Here is a 17,029-nt window from a genome sequence, read left to right on the forward strand (position 1 = left end):
TTGATAGGGGATCATATACTTATTTCCCTCATTATCATGCAAATCAATGTATAACTTTTTTGAAATGCGTTTTTCTGGATTTTTTTGTTGTTATTCTGTCTCTCACTGTTAAAATACACCTACCATTAAAATTATAGACTGATCATTTCTTTGTCAGTGGGCAAACGTACACAATCAGATATATACACTCACCTAAAGGATTATTAGGAACACCTGTTCAATTTCTCATTAATGCAATTATCTAACCAACCAATCACATGGCAGTTGCTTCAATGCATTTAGGGGTGTGGTCCTGGTCAAGACAATCTCCTGAACTCCAAACTGAATGTCTGGATGGGAAAGAAAGGTGATTTAAGCAATTTTGAGCGTGGCATGGTTGTTGGTGCCAGACGGGCCAGTCTGAGTATTTCACAATCTGCTCAGTTACTGGGATTTTCACGCACAACCATTTCTAGGGTTTACAAAGAATGGTGTGAAAAGGGAAAAACATCCAGTATGCGGCAGTCCTGTGGGCGAAAATACCTTGTTGATGCTAGAGGTCAGAGGAGAATGGGCCGACTGATTCAAGCTGATAGAAGAGCAACTTTGACTGAAATAACCACTCGTTACAACCGAGGTATGCAGCAAAGCATTTGTGAAGCCACAACACGTACAACCTTGAGGCGGATGGGCTACAACAGCAGAAGACCCCACCGGGTACCACTCATCTCCACTACAAATAGGAAAAAGAGGCTACAATTTGCACAAGCTCACCAAAATTGGACAGTTGAAGACTGGAAAAATGTTGCCTGGTCTGATGAGTCTCGATTTCTGTTGAGACATTCAGATGGTAGAGTCAGAATTTGGCGTAAACAGAATGAGAACATGGATCCATCATGCCTTGTTACCACTGTGTCAATGCCACGTAGAATTAAGGCAGTTCTGAAGGCGAAAGGGGGTCAAACACAGTATTAGTATGGTGTTCCTAATAATCCTTTAGGTGAGTGTATATGCCTTATTGGTAGAGGCATGGTAGGGGTTCTGTATTTACCCAAAGTTGGACACAAGAGGGCGTCATCAGTGCACAGACCTAGGGAACATGCAGTTAAAATAAAATTCATTATCAACAAAATCAATAACTAATAATAATAATAATAATAATAATAATAAGTTGGTGATATTTTCAAATGGTTGTTTCTTAACGTACAACATAATTGAATTTTCAAACGAGTGCGACATTACGAACATTTTGGCACACTGCTTGAACATATGCTATCAACATTATTCATAGCATCTTGCTTTTTAATGTATCTTTAAAAATAAGTCGAACCACACATGGATATGTAGAATTCTGTCATGGATCTAGTCCAAATTCAACCCCAAAGAGCTTTATTGATATGACACTTTGGATTGACAAGTATTGCCAAAGCATTTACAGCATTTATCTACAAACTTAGATAAACAGGACGTTTGATTACCGTGTGTCCACTGTTTGTCTTATTATAAATGTTGTTGTACACATTGTGAAAACCATGTTGGTTAAAGAGTCTCAATAATTCAGTAGGGGAAAAACTACACTTTACGACGGGAGGCTGTTTACGATAGTTCGATAGCACTGCATTCTGGGAGATGGAGTCATTTAAAAAATAAAATCTTGCATTTTCTTGTCGTTGGCCATTTAAAAACTACAGACCCCAGAGTCCTCTTAGAAGTTGTAGTTGAAAGCGTGATCTTCACAAAATTGTGCAAGGAAGGACGTGTGTGAGCTCTATACTCTGGCAAAGGAGATATAAGTAAGAGTCGCATTGAAATTAAGAATTGTATTATTTTTCAATACATTATATTATTTCTGCTTTGGCTTCATGCGCTATGGAAATCTGTCAGGAGATGAGAATTATTTTCGCGATTGCGTAGCATGTGGTTATGAAACCCAGATGAGATCTGTTTCTCATTAAAACAGTTTTAAAACCGCTGCCTTAGTATTTGAAACCAAACCGGCATGGCAGTGAAGTGTGTGCTGTTGTGAATGTCCGATCTGCTCTCGATTTGTTCAGTTTATTTTCATTGAAAGTGATCACTGGTTCGCGGTCTGATTAATGAATTCGTTCATTGCATTTATTTCCGTGTCTCAAGGACAGACAACCCAACCGGAAAATGGCCAGTTTACCAGCAGCGAGCTGCGAGGCCAGCAGCGGCCAGTGCGCCCAGGAGCCGCAGGACACGAAGCCCCTGAAGGCGTGCTGTGCGTGTCCGGAGACCAAGAAAGTCAGAGATGCCTGGTAACAAGTCTTCACAAATATCTAGTTCATTAAGGATAATAATCAGTACACGCACATCTAATATTCGATGGCTGCAATTATGGCGATTTTAATTGTATTCTATATTTTTTTATTCCAGTTTCAAAGGTTTAATTATAAAGCTAGTATATTGCTAATAGTGAAGAGTGCACTTACTATTTTACTTAATTTGAAGTATTTTCACACTGTGCATAGTTATTAATAATTAATGTAAATCGTTTTTGGAGTAATTATTATTATTTTTTTTAATAATAATATACATTTTCTTTGGATTGTTTGTGCTTGGATGGATGGACGGATGACAGCTGCTTGACATAATTATCTAATTGTATTATGCTCGGTGCCTTGGACTTCAAATGGATAAGAATTCCATCTGTGCAAGAAAGCCAGTTATTTAAGTTAGTGAATGGCATTGTCCTAACACTAATGTTGCTTTTTCAGCATTATTGAGAAGGGCGAAGAGGGCTGCAGAGATCTGATCGAGGCTCACAAGGAGTGTATGAGGGCCCTGGGATTTAAAATCTAACCACATCTTAACAAAACGTAGTGGGACTGAGCATTTGTGGTAAGTGTAGAGGACCAGTCGCCCAGCAGGAACATAATCAAACCAGCACTTTAAATGCAGGCATCTAATAATCTACGAAACTGTATATCCTTGTCAATTTGAGAGCAGTTTTGAGCTTCTGGAGATTTCACAAAACCAATCAGTATTGTGTTTGGTAACTGAAAGCCTCATTTTACATAACTCACATTTTGTATTTCAACATGTTAGCCCCACGTGTAGTGTATTCTAGCTATAATTGCAGAATTGAAACCACACAAAACAAGCAGAACAAGTAATAGGCTACTTAACGTGAAGTACACATGCTGCAACACATTTTGTTAATGACACTAAAAAGCATGTGATCTCATGTTACTTTGCCAGCTGTGTTGCACCCTGTCAGTGCTTGTAAAGTGCACATATTTTCACACATGTGAGCTAGGTGCTGTAATTGGCCACAATCTGGTTTACATTCAGGGTTATTCATTTTCAGTAATTCCTAGTTCCATTATGATTAAGTACTGAAAATGTCCAAACAATAAAAAGTGCCTGCTTCATAGGCGCCACTGGATGGAATCTGCTGTAGTTGCGCTTTGTATGGCTCACTAAAACAGTTGGACAGTGCTGATGTCATTTTTGTTAAGGGCACACTCCTGACTGCTGCAAAACTTTTAATTTATAGTTAGTTATTCAGACTTTTAGGTGATTTTTATATTTGTTTCCAAATGTGTGTTAATGTTTTCTATTGAGATCTGTTAGATTTGCTTAAAGGGGAAAACTGGAATTTGTTTTATGATGTATCATAATTAAAGAGTACGTATTTATGTACGTGACTTGTACATATGTTTAAGTCAGTTTTATTCAGAAACATTTAGACATTTTTAAATATCAACAAGGATTTTACAATTGGTTTTTCTAGCAGGCCAGAACATTTTTTTGATTTTTGATTTATGTTTTCAGAAAAAAATCTACTGGTTTTCCCACCAGTTAGTATTGTCTGTGACATCAGTGAACCTGTGTAAACATAACATCTTATTATAAGCCTGAGATTAATAGTATGGCATTGGACCCAGAGAGGACGTTTTAATGCTGACAAGGAAGTTTAATGTTTTGCAGCCATTTCTTGATTGACCATCCCAGTTCATACCAAAGGTGTTCAGTTGGGTATTTAAGGACTCTGAGCAGGTTAGGAAAAAGTTTCAAGGTCATTTTTCATGAACCACTGTGTTACATTCCCAGCTTTGTTCCATGGATATCAGGCTGCTGGATGTATGGCTCTCACCATCAAACGTCTGTCAATCATGGCAGTTCGTTTGTCTAAAATGTCACATACATACTGGCCATCACAGTGATTTGTAGAAAAAAACATCCAAAGTGCATGATCTCATGTTTGATCTGTAACCAGTAGAAGTTGGCTTTTGTCAGTTCATGTATGTGCTTTATTACTTGGGTCAAGTAATTTTAAGACATTATTCACATCATAGCACCATATTGAGATACAGTGAGGGGGAAAAAGTATTTGATCCCCTGCTGATTTTGTATGTTTGCCCACTGACAAAGAAATGATCAGTCTATAATTTTAATGGTAGGTGTATTTTAACAGTGGCCTTTGTAGACTTTTTTTACTTCAGGTTTGAGGAAGTGAAAGGGATGAGTCACAGGACAAATTTAACAAATTTAACTTCCACTTAATTTAAATGTACTTAAATTGCAACTGCTTTAAACAAAGGGATTATTTGGTATGATTAATTAGTAATTGATTGTTTCACAGAATGTCATGCCTGGCTATATGATCTGATACATGACTGAATCCTCATCAATTATACAGCCAAGTCTCCACAACAATGAGATCATGGCATTTAGACCTCAGGGTTGGGAAGTCATCACCAGTGCAGATGTTTTTTTTTTTCTACTTATAGCAATGATAAGTGAACTCCCTTATCGTATTTTCATTCACAGTTTAATATTGTATTGTTATTTTATGATTATTATTCATAGTACATTGTCTGCTGAATGGAGCATCATCAGCATTGCCTTGTAAATCATGCAAGAGTGGAGTTTTTAAACGTATTTCTCTTCTTTCTTTCAGTGTGTTCCTGGTGTCTGGTGACTGAAATGCTGTGGTGATCCTCTGAGCTTTATTTATTTAATTGCAATGGAATATTTGTGATGCTCATTTCTATCGACTCCAAAGTGTATGTAAATGTTTATTCTCTCCAAAACTGTGGTATTTCCTAAAATAATGAGAAAATAGTCTATAATTTAATAAAAAAAAATCCTGAACATTTTGGTTTCCAATCCTTTCTTGTTTGTGGTGTCAGTCAGACTCAGAATTTAGTGGCCTCTGTACTGTTTGTCAAAGTTGTTTTAACTGGAATAACACAATATGCTGATTTGTAGATGCTGAAGGAAAATATATTTAATTGAAAAAATTGGTTTTCTTCTTACAATAGTTATTTACCCCTAGGAAAATTTGTCAAAAGATTATTTCCAGAGCTGTATATACAAAGAGACCACTCCAAGTTCAGAAATCAATGTTAAGTGGTCTCTTAATTTTTTTCCAGAGCTGCATATACACCGATCAGCCATAACATTATGACCACTGACAAGTGAAGTGAATAACAATGATAATCTCATTATTGTGGCACCTGTCAGTGGGTGGGATATATTAGGCAGCAAGTAAACATTTTGTCCTCAAAGTTGATGTGTTAGAAGCAGGAAAAATGGGCAAGCGTAAGGATCTGAGCGACTTTGACAACTGACGACTGGGTCAGAGCATCTCCAAAACTGCAGCTCTTGTGGGGTGTTCCCGGTCTGCAGTGGTCAGTACCTATCAAAAGTGGTCCAAGGAAGGAAAAGCAGTGAACCAGCGACAGGGTCATGGGCGGCCAAGGCTCATTGATGCATGTGGGGGGTGAAGGCTGGCCCGTGGGGTCTGATCCAAAGGACGAGCTACTGTAGCTTAAATTGCTGAAAAAGTGAATGCTGGTTCTGATGGAAAGGTGTCAGAACACACAGTGCATCGCAGTTTGTTGCGTATGGGGCTGCGTAGCCACAGACCAGTCAGGGTGCCCATGCTAACCCCTGTCCACTGCCGAAAGCACCTACAATGGGCATGTGAGCATCACAACTGGACCATGGAGCAATGGAAGAAGGTGGCCTGGTCTGATGAATCATGAGTTCAAGGTGTTGACTTGGCCTCCAAATTCCCCAGATCTCAATCCAATCAAGCAAACAAGTCCGATCCATGGAGGCCCCACCTCGCAACTTACAGGACTTAAAGGATCTGCTGCTAACGTCTTGGTGTCAGATACCACAGCACACCTTCAGAGGTCTAGTGGAGTCCATGCCTCGATGGGTCAGGGCTGTTTTGGCGGCAAAAGGGGGACCGACACAATATTAGGCAGGTGGTCATAATGTTATGGCTGATCGGTGTATACAGTGAAGGAAAAAAGTATTTGATCCCCTGCTGATTTTGTACGTTTGCCCACTGACAAAGAAATGATCAGTCTATAATTTTAATGGTAGGTGTATTTTAATAGTGAGAGACAGAATAACAACAAAAAAATCCAGAAAAACGCATTTCAAAAAAGTTATAAATTGATTTGCATGTTAATGAGTGAAATAAGTATTTGATCCCCTATCAATCAGCAAGATTTCTGGCTCCCAGGTGTCTTTTATACAGGTAACGAGCTGAGATTAGGACCTCTCTCTTAAAGGGAGTGCTCCTAATCTCAGCTCGTTACCTGTATAAAAGACACCTGTCCACAGACGCAATCAATCAATCAGATTCCAAACTCTCCACCATGGCCAAGACCAAAGAGCTGTCCAAGGATGTCAGGGACAAGATTGTAGACCTACACAAGGCTGGAATGGGCTTCAAGACCATCGCCAAGCAGCTTGGTGAGAAGGTGACAACAGTTGGTGTGATTATTCGCAAATGGAAGAAATACAAAATAACTGTCAGTCTCTCTCGGTCTGGGGCTCCATGCAAGATCTCACCTCGTGGAGTTTCAGTGATCATGAGAACGGTGAGGAATCAGCCCAGAACTACACGGGAGGATCTTGTTAATGTTCTCAAGGCAGCTGGGACCATAGTCACCAAGAAAACAAAAGGTAACACACTACGCCGTGAAGGACTGAAATCCTGCAGCGCCCGCAAGGTCCCCCTGCTCAAGAAAGCACATGTACAGGCCTGTCTGAAGTTTGCCAATGAACATCTGAATGATTCAGAGGAGAACTGGGTGAAAGTGTTGTGGTCAGATGAGACCAAAATCGAGCTCTTTGGCATCAACTCAACTCGCCGTGTTTGGAGGAGGAGGAATGACCCCAAGAACACCATCCCCACCGTCTAACATGGAGGTGGAAACATTATGCTTTGGGGGTGTTTTTCTGCTAAGGGGACAGGACAACTGCACCGCATCAAAGGGACGATGGACGGGGCCATGTACCGTCAAATCTTGTTTGAGAACCTAATTCCCTCAGCCAGGGCATTGAAAATGGGTCGTGGATGGGTATTCCAGCATGACAATGACCCAAAACACACAGCCAAGGCAACAAAGGAGTGGCTCAAGAAGAAGCACATTAAGGTCCTGGAGTGGCCTAGCCAGTCTCCAGACCTTAATCCCATAGAAAATCTGTGGAGGGAGCTGAAGGTTCAAGTTGCCAAACGTCAGCCTCGAAACCTTAATGACTTGGAGAGGATCTGCAAAGAGGAGTGGGACAAAATCCCTCCTGAGATGTGTGCAAACCTGGTGGCCAACTACAAGAAACGTCTGACCTCTGTGATTGCCAACAAGGGTTTTGCCACCAAGTACTAAGTCGAAGGGGTCAAATACTTATTTCCCTCATTAACATGCAAATCAATTTATAACTTTTTTGAAATGCGTTTTTCTTTTTTTTTTTTTTTGTTATTCTGTCTCTCACTGTTAAAATACACCTACCATTAAAATTATAGACTGATCATTTCTTTGTCAGTGGGCAAACGTACAAAATCAGCAGCAAATCAAAATCAAATACTTTTTTCCCTCACTGTATGTTCTTCTCTCCTCATTAGGTAACTAAATCCATGTAGGTTGAATTCATTGTATTGTCCAATGATAAGTTACAATGGATACAATACAATTTTGAAAAAATACAATTACAATCTTTGTCTCCTGGTGTTATTGGGTCAAGTGGCAACTTTAATGTCAATGTAGCACAGAACCATTTGATTCACTGGCATGTTGATAGTTCAGGAATTAAGCCCAGGTTGGGTAATATTTGTCAAACCTTTGCCATTGTAATTTAGGCTTTCCCTTCTTTGCTGGTGCTCTCTCTCGATATAGCAAATGTTTCCTGAAATTCTCTCCAGGAGTTTGAATGGCAACAGCTGCTGCTGCTGATACACGGGGCAGCTTTTAATAGAACAACAGCCGCTCTGAATCAACACTGCGCTAATCTGAATTCTTCACGTAACAAGGTGCTACTCTCCTAAAAGACACAAGTCCTGATAGTGTTGGAGAAGTACAGAAATACATTTATATCGCCTTTTCATGATTGACCCTTTTATTCTGTGAACAGATTGATAGTTGAAATTGTGAAGCAACAAATCAACAACGCTAGGGAAACAGTTTTTATGACGTAGGCGCATAGTTTTATCAGTTGCACAACATACCTATGGAAATAATTACAGGGATGGGTTGTATTTGTTTCATAAACCAGGCATCTGAGGATTGTATGTATACAGCATTGACCACACCTTTTGAACGGTAATGTGCATTTTTATTAATTTAAATATATTGTTATTCTAGCCAGAACATCCCTACTTTATGAAATGACCTTTGACACTCCCTGAACAGATGTTCAGCAATTTTCATTATTCCTTCCACGGCATTCCACAGAGCAGGGATATACAGTGATAAGCCGTGAACACCCTCTGATGTGGAGAAAATGATCTAGGGAGAGCTCAATATTTTAACGGGATATAGTTTGCTGATGGCAAGAGTATTGTAAGGATATACCTGATTAAAGTGAATGTTGTTGAGGAGTATTTCTATGCAAGACCTAAATTGCATTGATATAGGCCTAAAACACTATGGCTGATGTATAAAGTCAGAAAATCAAGTGTGTTATTTAATTTATTAACTAAACTTTAATATTACAGTAGTGTTGATATACTGTCTTTTTTTTTCCTTCCAGAATTTAGCCACTCTGGTTGAGTCTATTGGTGTAGTAATAAACAAAGCTCTTGATCAGAGTTTGCATTTCAGCTGTGTGCATGTGAAAGAAGAAAGACGAAGCCAGGCAATCCTCCTCTCACTGCCACTGTGCCCATTGATATAATTTGGTTTCTTTCTGGAGACTGGTCACCTCCCCAAATCTACATTCAGTAAATGTTAGCCATGGGCCACTGTGGGGCTTTCCAATCAGTAACAGTGAATTCACTATAGTTAAAAAAAACAAAACGATTACAGTTTAAAAATAAATTCTGTGTGTTTGCCTGGCAGCCTAGTAATAAATCTCTGAAAGTGAATCCGGTGAAGCAGCATTGTGCCGTGGGTCTAGGAGCAGAAAGCTGGTTTAAAACACCTCGAAACAGTCATATTTTTATGATCAGTACGTGACCTGCAGGGATCTCTGGGTGCCCAGGTGGGGTTTGAAGAAAGGAGTGGGTGTTTTGCAGCAGCAGTTGGGACAATCACTGTTTTCATAGTTGGCAGAAGTAGATGGTTTAATAACCTGCAAGGAATGTTTCACTTGAGAGTAGTCATTCGTTCCTTTGTTTATCATTAATCATGTCTGTATTTATGAATGTCTATGGACGGAAAAATAGTGACAATAGAATTCATGTCATTAAATTGACCTCACCTGTCCGGTACTAAATGTTTACTTACTGCTGCTTTTTTATAACTTGTTAAAATTAACCAACTCCTTGGCCCGTCTCACTTAATGGAAAGAATAACTGGGTTTGGTGAAAGTGCTTCACAGATCATTAATTCCAGTGCAGTCCAGGACGAAAACTCCGTTAATACTTTGTCCCATTTTTAAAGTTATTTTTGTCACCGTGTGTTAAAACAATCAGATTCTTAATTGCTTTATTTTTTGGGGTCATCTTCTTTGGCTACGAGCTTTTGAACTTATAAATTAGTGCCCCCTGTCATTGAAAGATAGAAGAAGAAAAAAAATAGAATTAGTGGCATATTTAAAGTGTATTTGAAGCATTGAATTGTTGTATAATGCCAAAACATTAAATGTATGTTTATTTGTAAATAAATATTACTGACACTTTTTGCAGGGTATTGTAACATGTTTTAATTAGCACAAAGACATCTGGCATCATCTAGACACATTTTTTACTTGCATCTGAAGAAACTGTCTTTCTTGACAACATCAACCTGAGTATTAAGAAGAATTGAATGGTCCTTAAATTCAGATCACAGAACCTCATGCCATTTGCTGAATGCAAGACTACCCCTTTAACTGACAGTGACTAGTGGGATCTGGCATGTAAAACATTGCGAGGGGTCAGATCTGAAATCCGACCTGATGTGTAATCCTACCTATTTCAGCCTTTAAAAAAGCACCGGAGTCCCTCACGAACTCCAGAACCATTTCTAGTTCCTGATCAGACAGCTTTCTGTCATCTTTATGGATGAAATCAGGAAACCCGGATAGTCTTCAGAGCAGGACTCGCCAAAACGGTGCTGTTCCCAGGAAAACAGGGCTCTCTGCCACTTCTTATCACCTCTGTTGAGTAGTGTGTTATGTTAAGTGGCTCGTCTGCTTTCTATCCATGGCTCTTTCCTCCTTGGGTTTCAATTCCAAACATGGTTATCCTTCTGGGGACTCTCTCGTCTCCCTGTTGCCAAGTGATGCACATTCCAAATGATACACTCTTGGTGAAGAACAAGGGAGTGGGAGAGAAGGAGGGGGAGACCGACAGAGGGTCAGAGAGAGAGGGAGAGAGAGAGAGAGAGAGAGGGTGGGAAAGTGAGCAAGAAACGAATGCAGAGCAATTAATTTAGATCTCCAGTGCAGCTTGTGCAGAAACTTATCCAGGTTGTTCTTTGGTGCAGTATTACATTTTCTAACCACATTAGGGAGCAAAACGTGTTTTTAAAGAGTTTATGTTTTAGAAAAATAAGCTATTTTTTCTATGAATACTTTGGAGCTATACTAGTTTTTCTTAATTTTCTTTGTTTTAAGTTATTTTCCTGGATAAGAAAGAAATATGCACACAACTCTGTGGAAGGAGAACTCAGCCATGTTTGAGACCATGTTCTATGGGCACCCTCAGTGTGTGGAGTGGACCAATGACTTGGAAAGCTCTGTGTACCATCTTGCCAACGCGATATTTGTCTTGGGGTACATGGGGGGCAGTGCGGTGTTCGGGGCCATCTACATCTTCAGCCTCCTGGCCCCAGGCTTCCTGTGCTATGCCTTTTGGGGCTGGATGGGGGCTTGTGGTGCAGATATCGTCTTCTGGAGCGTGCTCCTGTTAATCCTCTGCCTCCTACAACTGGCTCACCTCATCTACCGGCTGCGGAAGGACAGCTTCAAGGAGGAGTTCGACACCCTATACAAAGGCATTTACCTACCCTTGCAGGTGCCAGTGCTAGTCTTCAAAGAGATCGTCACAGCCTGCGAGAGCAAGGTCCTCTCCCTGGACAAGGACCAGAACTATGCAGTGGAGGGGAAGACCCCTATAGACAGGCTCTCCTTCCTGCTTTCAGGGAGGTAAGTGGAGTATGAGTTTCACAAGTGTGACTTCCTGCTGGCCGTAACATCCAAGCACTAAAACATCATGTTTCAATGCGTCAGTGTTTACCAATAGGTCTAGTTTAGAATGACTATCAAAAAGACGTGTGAATGGAAATAAATGCAGTTATGTCTGAACATGAGATTATAATACCTAATGTAGCATCAAATATGTTATAATATAAGTTGTTTACCATAGCTTCTTTGTGGCAGCAGCTATTCTAAGCCATTGGACTGCATCTCTACCTTGAATGAGTGTCTTCAGCATCTGACTTTCAAACTTACAATTTTGTACAATATGTCTCTCATTAATCTATGTATTTATTTTAATAATTTAAATGCTACAATATCATTATTCCCTTCATAACATATGTTTATGTTTTTTAGAAAGATGTGTCTCAAAAGTGTCTTAATCTTTAATAGTATTTAAACTATCAGACACAAATATAACCTTCCCATCTACCCCATCGTTACCGTATCTGCAGTGTAGGGTTCATATGAAGAACAACACAAGACAACACAGGCACTATAAACCCAGGATATGACTGCATGTATTTCCATATTCCTCAGCTTTCTCTGTCTGAGGCTTGTTTAGAAGTTCACACCTGTCACTAAGGCTCGCCTAAGCTTAATGTCTTATAGGACATTTTAATACCCATCATAATAAAGACTTTCTTTATCTTCATGAGATTACATTCACATTTACATTGTATTCTCTGTCAGTAAATAGCAATGCTTGTCAGTTCCAAAGATAAGTAGCTCTTTATTGATTGATTTATTTTCCCTGTTTAATGGAGCAAGTGAGAAAAATATGTCTTTGGAAATGTCATTATATAGAGAAACTTACGTTCAACACTGTAAACAGTTGAACAATGATGTGCACGTTAAGTGTTAAATGGTCCAATGGATGGCATGCCTTGGCAAAGTACCTTCATTCAGGGTCTCAGTGTCTTTGAACTCAACAACCTTGGCAGTGCTGTGAGCATGAACCTTAGTGGACCTCATTCAATTCTCACAGATGAAAGCATGCTCAAGGACATGAAACTCTTACCTACCAATACTGAAAAGGGCCACAAGGATGAAAGGAAGGATTTTTCCAGAATATCCTATGAGGAAATAGTTACATAATCAACTTTATATTAGATGGTGCAAATCAGCCATTTCCCACTTAAAGCACTTTCAAATAAAGGCTATATTAACATATTCAATGAATGTTGCTAAATTGTGCTTTGTAGCTTGCCTAAAAGATTACAGTGATATGTATTAAATCATTTTCTGTTCTATCCAGTAAAAACCATCATTCATGCAACATATTTGTGTTATGTTTTCTATTGAGTATTGATTAAGTAGATTGCATTTTCACATTGAAAGGCTGATCAAATAATAACATTGAACATTTGAAAAATGTGAATGAAAAATACTGAAAATTAGTTTCCAACACAAACTATTTTCATCCAGTTTTAAATGTATATTTTTATTTCACTGAAGCATAGCTGTAAACCTCAAGAAATGTAATTTAGTCTCTCACCACTCTAAAAACAAAGTGTTGCTTCTTCTCTAAGGATTCGGGTCTGTTTAGAAGGCCAGTTTCTACACTACATTTTCCCGTACCAGTTCCTCGACTCTCCTGAGTGGGAGTCCTTGCGGCCTACGGAAGAAGGAATGTTTCAGGTAAAAACCATGTTGAGAAAAATGAACAATCAATTTGAACCTGATATCACATCTGAAAGTACAAGTTTGTATTTGTATTACCCATTGTATGTGAATTATTAAGAATGAGAGTTACCTCTGTCAGCTCTGTAGTTTTAGTTTACAGAATTTTTATTAAGTACAATAACTTGCAAGTTAGTTTCTCATTCTATTTTCATTTTCTTTGTAGAATTTTCAACTCTCAAGCACAATTATACATGGTCAGCTATTTATGAATGCATATTTATACATATTAATTTACATGTATATTACATGTGTTATTTGCAATATATGTGAAGTGAAGCAACTGCATTTCATAAATTAATCACATTATTTATTGTTTGTGTTTATTGGGAACTTTTGGCAAGGCTGCTGATGAAACGAGGGGAAAATTTACTTCTTTTGCTTCAACAAAGTGGCCTCAAGACAAGTCTTCGTGTCTCCTGAAATCCTTTTTCAAGTTTCTATTCCTGAAAATGGGACTTTGGGTTCCCAAGGGCTTTACTGTGCATTATATAGCAGATGTTTCAAGGAATGAGTTCTGTGTCTGAATACTCTCTCATCTTTGACCTCTTGCCAGGTGACTTTGACAGCAGAGACGGACTGTCGCTACATTACCTGGAGGAGGAAAAAGCTCTACCTATTGTTGTCCAGAGAACGCTATATCGCTCGCCTCTTCTCCGTGATGCTGGGGAACGACATCACAGAGAAGCTGTACTCCCTCAATAATAAGCTTTTTGCCAAGAGTGGCGTGCGCCTGGACATCCGTCTGCCCAGCCTGTACCACGTCCTGGCTCCCTCCACCAGCGAGGTAGAGAGCGAGAAGACAGAGGAGCAGGGGCCGAGCTTCATGCCTGCTCCACAAAAGACCACCCCGCCTGCTGGCCCAAGAAAGAACTCAGCACCCAATGTGAGCCACCCTTACCCCGGGCACTGGCCCTCAGATACGGAGATGCCTGGTGAGGACTCTACCAGTCTGATAGTGGAGGACTTTGCAGATATGACGGGATCCTTTATGGAATATGGCAGTGAATTATTTGACATAGAGAATGGTTATAGGAGTTAATACACTGGCCTGTTCTTATGTCACATGTAAGTACACTGTGTGCTGAAAAGGAAAAAAGAGCTGCACTTGTACTAACCTGGCCTTGAAACTGGTTCACGCTTATGTTAACATAAAAGTCGAACTTGTGTGAGTATATGTAATGCAGTTCTCTATTTGTCCTGCAATCTTTTGGCTGGTGTGTCTAATGCATGGCTACAGGACAATGAAATTAAATGCTGTATTACTTACATGATAGCCAAACATTTCCAGTTTTCAGTGAAGCTTTTCTACCTCAGTATATCACTTTTTGATATACGTTTACCTTACACTGGACCATTTAATTCACAGTGAGAGGCCTGTTTTCACAATTGTATATACCACTGTAAATATAGGTGAAGAAATTATGAAAGGATAATATTGTAAAATTCAAGATAAAACTTAATAGTGTTAGTAGTGTAATGTTTGTTTAGAGATCTTATGAAAAGAGCTGGGAACTGTATTATATCTATGGTCAGGCCTAGTGCCAGCAGATAGCTTGTGTGGGCATCTCTCCATTGCACCTCAGATTGAGACCTTTTCCCCTGCCATGCAGCGCTGGGCCTCTGAGGAGATTGATTTTGCTGAGTGTGTAGTTTTGTGTGTGATCCATTGTCATGCATTACCAGCTCAGTACTGAATCATAGGCTTTGAGAGCTGAAATCTGCAACATACTAATGTCCAACACCATCAGCTAGGTATGTATTTCTCTATATAGTTGGGAAAGGGCCTTTCAATTTAATTTGTAGAGTAGGTTTTCAAGCCTGTAGCCCAAATATGTTTTGTTTAGTTAAATTAAGAGCTGGCAAGTTTGGGGATAGCCACCAGCCTCTGTTTTAATCCTGCATGCTTCCCTGCAAACAGCCTAGGACTGCGGGTTAGGTTGTGTCCTGGGCGTGGTTAGCTGGAGCAGCTGCTGAGGATTCCGCTGGTATGTCAAAGTTCCGACCTTCAGAACTTGTTTTCAAACCGGGGCCGGAGGTCAGCCGTGTGAAAGAAGAGATCACGGGGCTTGGAGTGGATAACAATATTTCCCTCTGTGCCTGTGCCAATGATAGTTCACAGACGATAATTTAAAAGGTGATGTTCTCTTCTCTCTCCGGACAACAACAATTTAATGTTGGGTTCACTCACCGGATTCAGTTTCCTATTTAAAGAAAATAATTGGTTGTTGATTCCAAGAGAGTGATCTAGCGTTTCAAAGAGGAATGCTTTGCAGACTTCGTAAGTTTATTTCTTTGTCAAACTGCAGACCATCATTGGTATCCAAATGATCTTTCTGTAGTGGTTAAGAGGTTTTTGTTGACATAAAGATATACAGCTTTTGCATGCCTTATTTATCATCAATTTACAATTACAACCATTGTCGACTAGAGCTTTCTTACTTTTATTTAATGTGTACGGTAAGTTGATATATTGTGTTCCTTCATTGTAGGCTTGAAAACACAAGAATATAACAAAATCTATTCTTTTCAATCTCTCAGAAGTTTATGACTCTCTTTTCACAGTAGGCTTTACACATGTGACCTTGGGAATAAAACTAATTAAAGACTGTCTGATTGTGTAGTTCTGGGAGCTAAATCATTTAATGAAATGTTCCATTGGGAGATAAGTATAATTAGTTGCCATTTGATTCAAAGCATGACCAATTACAAGGAAAGAACGGATCTATTTCTAGTGACACAAATAAAGTTTTATCTTTCTTATGCATGTCACTGTGCTCGGCTGCTTGTTTAAAGACGAATGCTTATCAGGTATCTGTCAGACAACACTGCACTACTTCTGGTTACCAAGTGTGAAGGACAGCAAGTAGAAGGGAGGGAGTTGGACTGACTCTCACTAGCTTAATCACACAGATGACCTTGGATATAGCATAGCTTTGAAATATGAAATTCAAACATAGATAAATGATTAAATCAATAGATAGACAAGAGAGAGAGAAAGAGAGAGGTCATCTGTGGTAGAGAAGAGAAGAACAAAAGTCACGTATCTTGTCTTTTTCTCCCACAGCCGGAGACAGCCGACCTGGAAGTCTTTCAAACCGTATTCATAGAGGAAGGGCCCCGTTGGCTCCTACAGAGACCCCCGAGCTCTGAGACAGAGAAACAGACAGGCAGATGGAGAGACGCACAGACATCTGCTTTCACTGAGAGTGCAGGATAGAAGGAGCATCCTATCACTTCCACTAGACTTCACCTGAGATGGGTTTGACATGCACTTGCACAATTGTTTCAGTTAGAAAATCCCACTTGTACTTTCACACACCAAAAGAGATTCCTTTTTTAACTATGATGATTGTTTGATTAGATTACATGAATAAATGTATTTCCAGGATAACTGAAAACTGAATGTGAGCTTACAAAATTTGATTTCATCCTGCTGTCGTCCTGCTACTAATTAAACCAAAGCATTTTGTAAAGATTTGGTAAGGAATTCCTGTTTTTGTTCATTGATTTTACATAAATAATCACAAACATGCATATTGTGGTGTGTTTTTATATGTTATAAAGTGTAGACATTAGATTTGAGTTTAACACAAGAAAATATTTGCAGATAAACAATAATTCTAAAACATTCAGGTTGAACACTACCTCCTAAATATGGATAGGAAAGAAAAACCTTGGTGTACATTTGTTGTAATACATCACTTATAATACTTTCATGGTTAACTTCCTGCAGATTTTGGAATACATTATTTTGAAA

The 17,029-nt window shown here is 39.3% G+C and overlaps 2 protein-coding genes across 4 annotated transcripts; both read left to right on the forward strand.

The window, feature by feature from the left end:
• Positions 1-1,654: 1,654 nt before the first annotated feature.
• On the forward strand, positions 1,655-5,102 carry cox17 (cytochrome c oxidase copper chaperone COX17). Its single transcript, XM_066706494.1, has 4 exons — positions 1,655-1,772; positions 2,113-2,258; positions 2,718-2,841; positions 4,907-5,102. Exons 2-3 carry the CDS (start codon positions 2,134-2,136, stop codon positions 2,800-2,802), a joined length of 210 nt encoding a protein of 69 aa, XP_066562591.1. The 5' UTR covers positions 1,655-1,772; positions 2,113-2,133; the 3' UTR covers positions 2,803-2,841; positions 4,907-5,102.
• A 5,610-nt stretch (positions 5,103-10,712) lies between these two features.
• On the forward strand, positions 10,713-16,747 carry popdc2 (popeye domain cAMP effector 2). 3 transcript variants are annotated; one of them, XM_066706505.1, is made up of 4 exons: positions 10,713-11,535; positions 13,119-13,227; positions 13,826-14,337; positions 16,337-16,475. In XM_066706505.1, exons 1-3 carry the CDS (start codon positions 11,030-11,032, stop codon positions 14,309-14,311), a joined length of 1,101 nt encoding a protein of 366 aa, XP_066562602.1. In that variant the 5' UTR covers positions 10,713-11,029; the 3' UTR covers positions 14,312-14,337; positions 16,337-16,475. The 3 variants fall into 3 exon arrangements, with proteins under 3 accessions (XP_066562602.1, XP_066562603.1, XP_066562604.1); XM_066706506.1 differs by having other exon boundaries at positions 10,715-11,535; positions 13,826-14,155; positions 16,337-16,747; XM_066706507.1 differs by having other exon boundaries at positions 10,717-11,535; positions 13,826-14,204; positions 16,337-16,747.
• The last annotated feature ends 282 nt before the right edge of the window (positions 16,748-17,029 follow it).

Source organism: Amia ocellicauda, chromosome 6 (assembly GCF_036373705.1).
Source record: "Amia ocellicauda isolate fAmiCal2 chromosome 6, fAmiCal2.hap1, whole genome shotgun sequence".
NCBI lineage: Eukaryota > Metazoa > Chordata > Actinopteri > Amiiformes > Amiidae > Amia > Amia ocellicauda.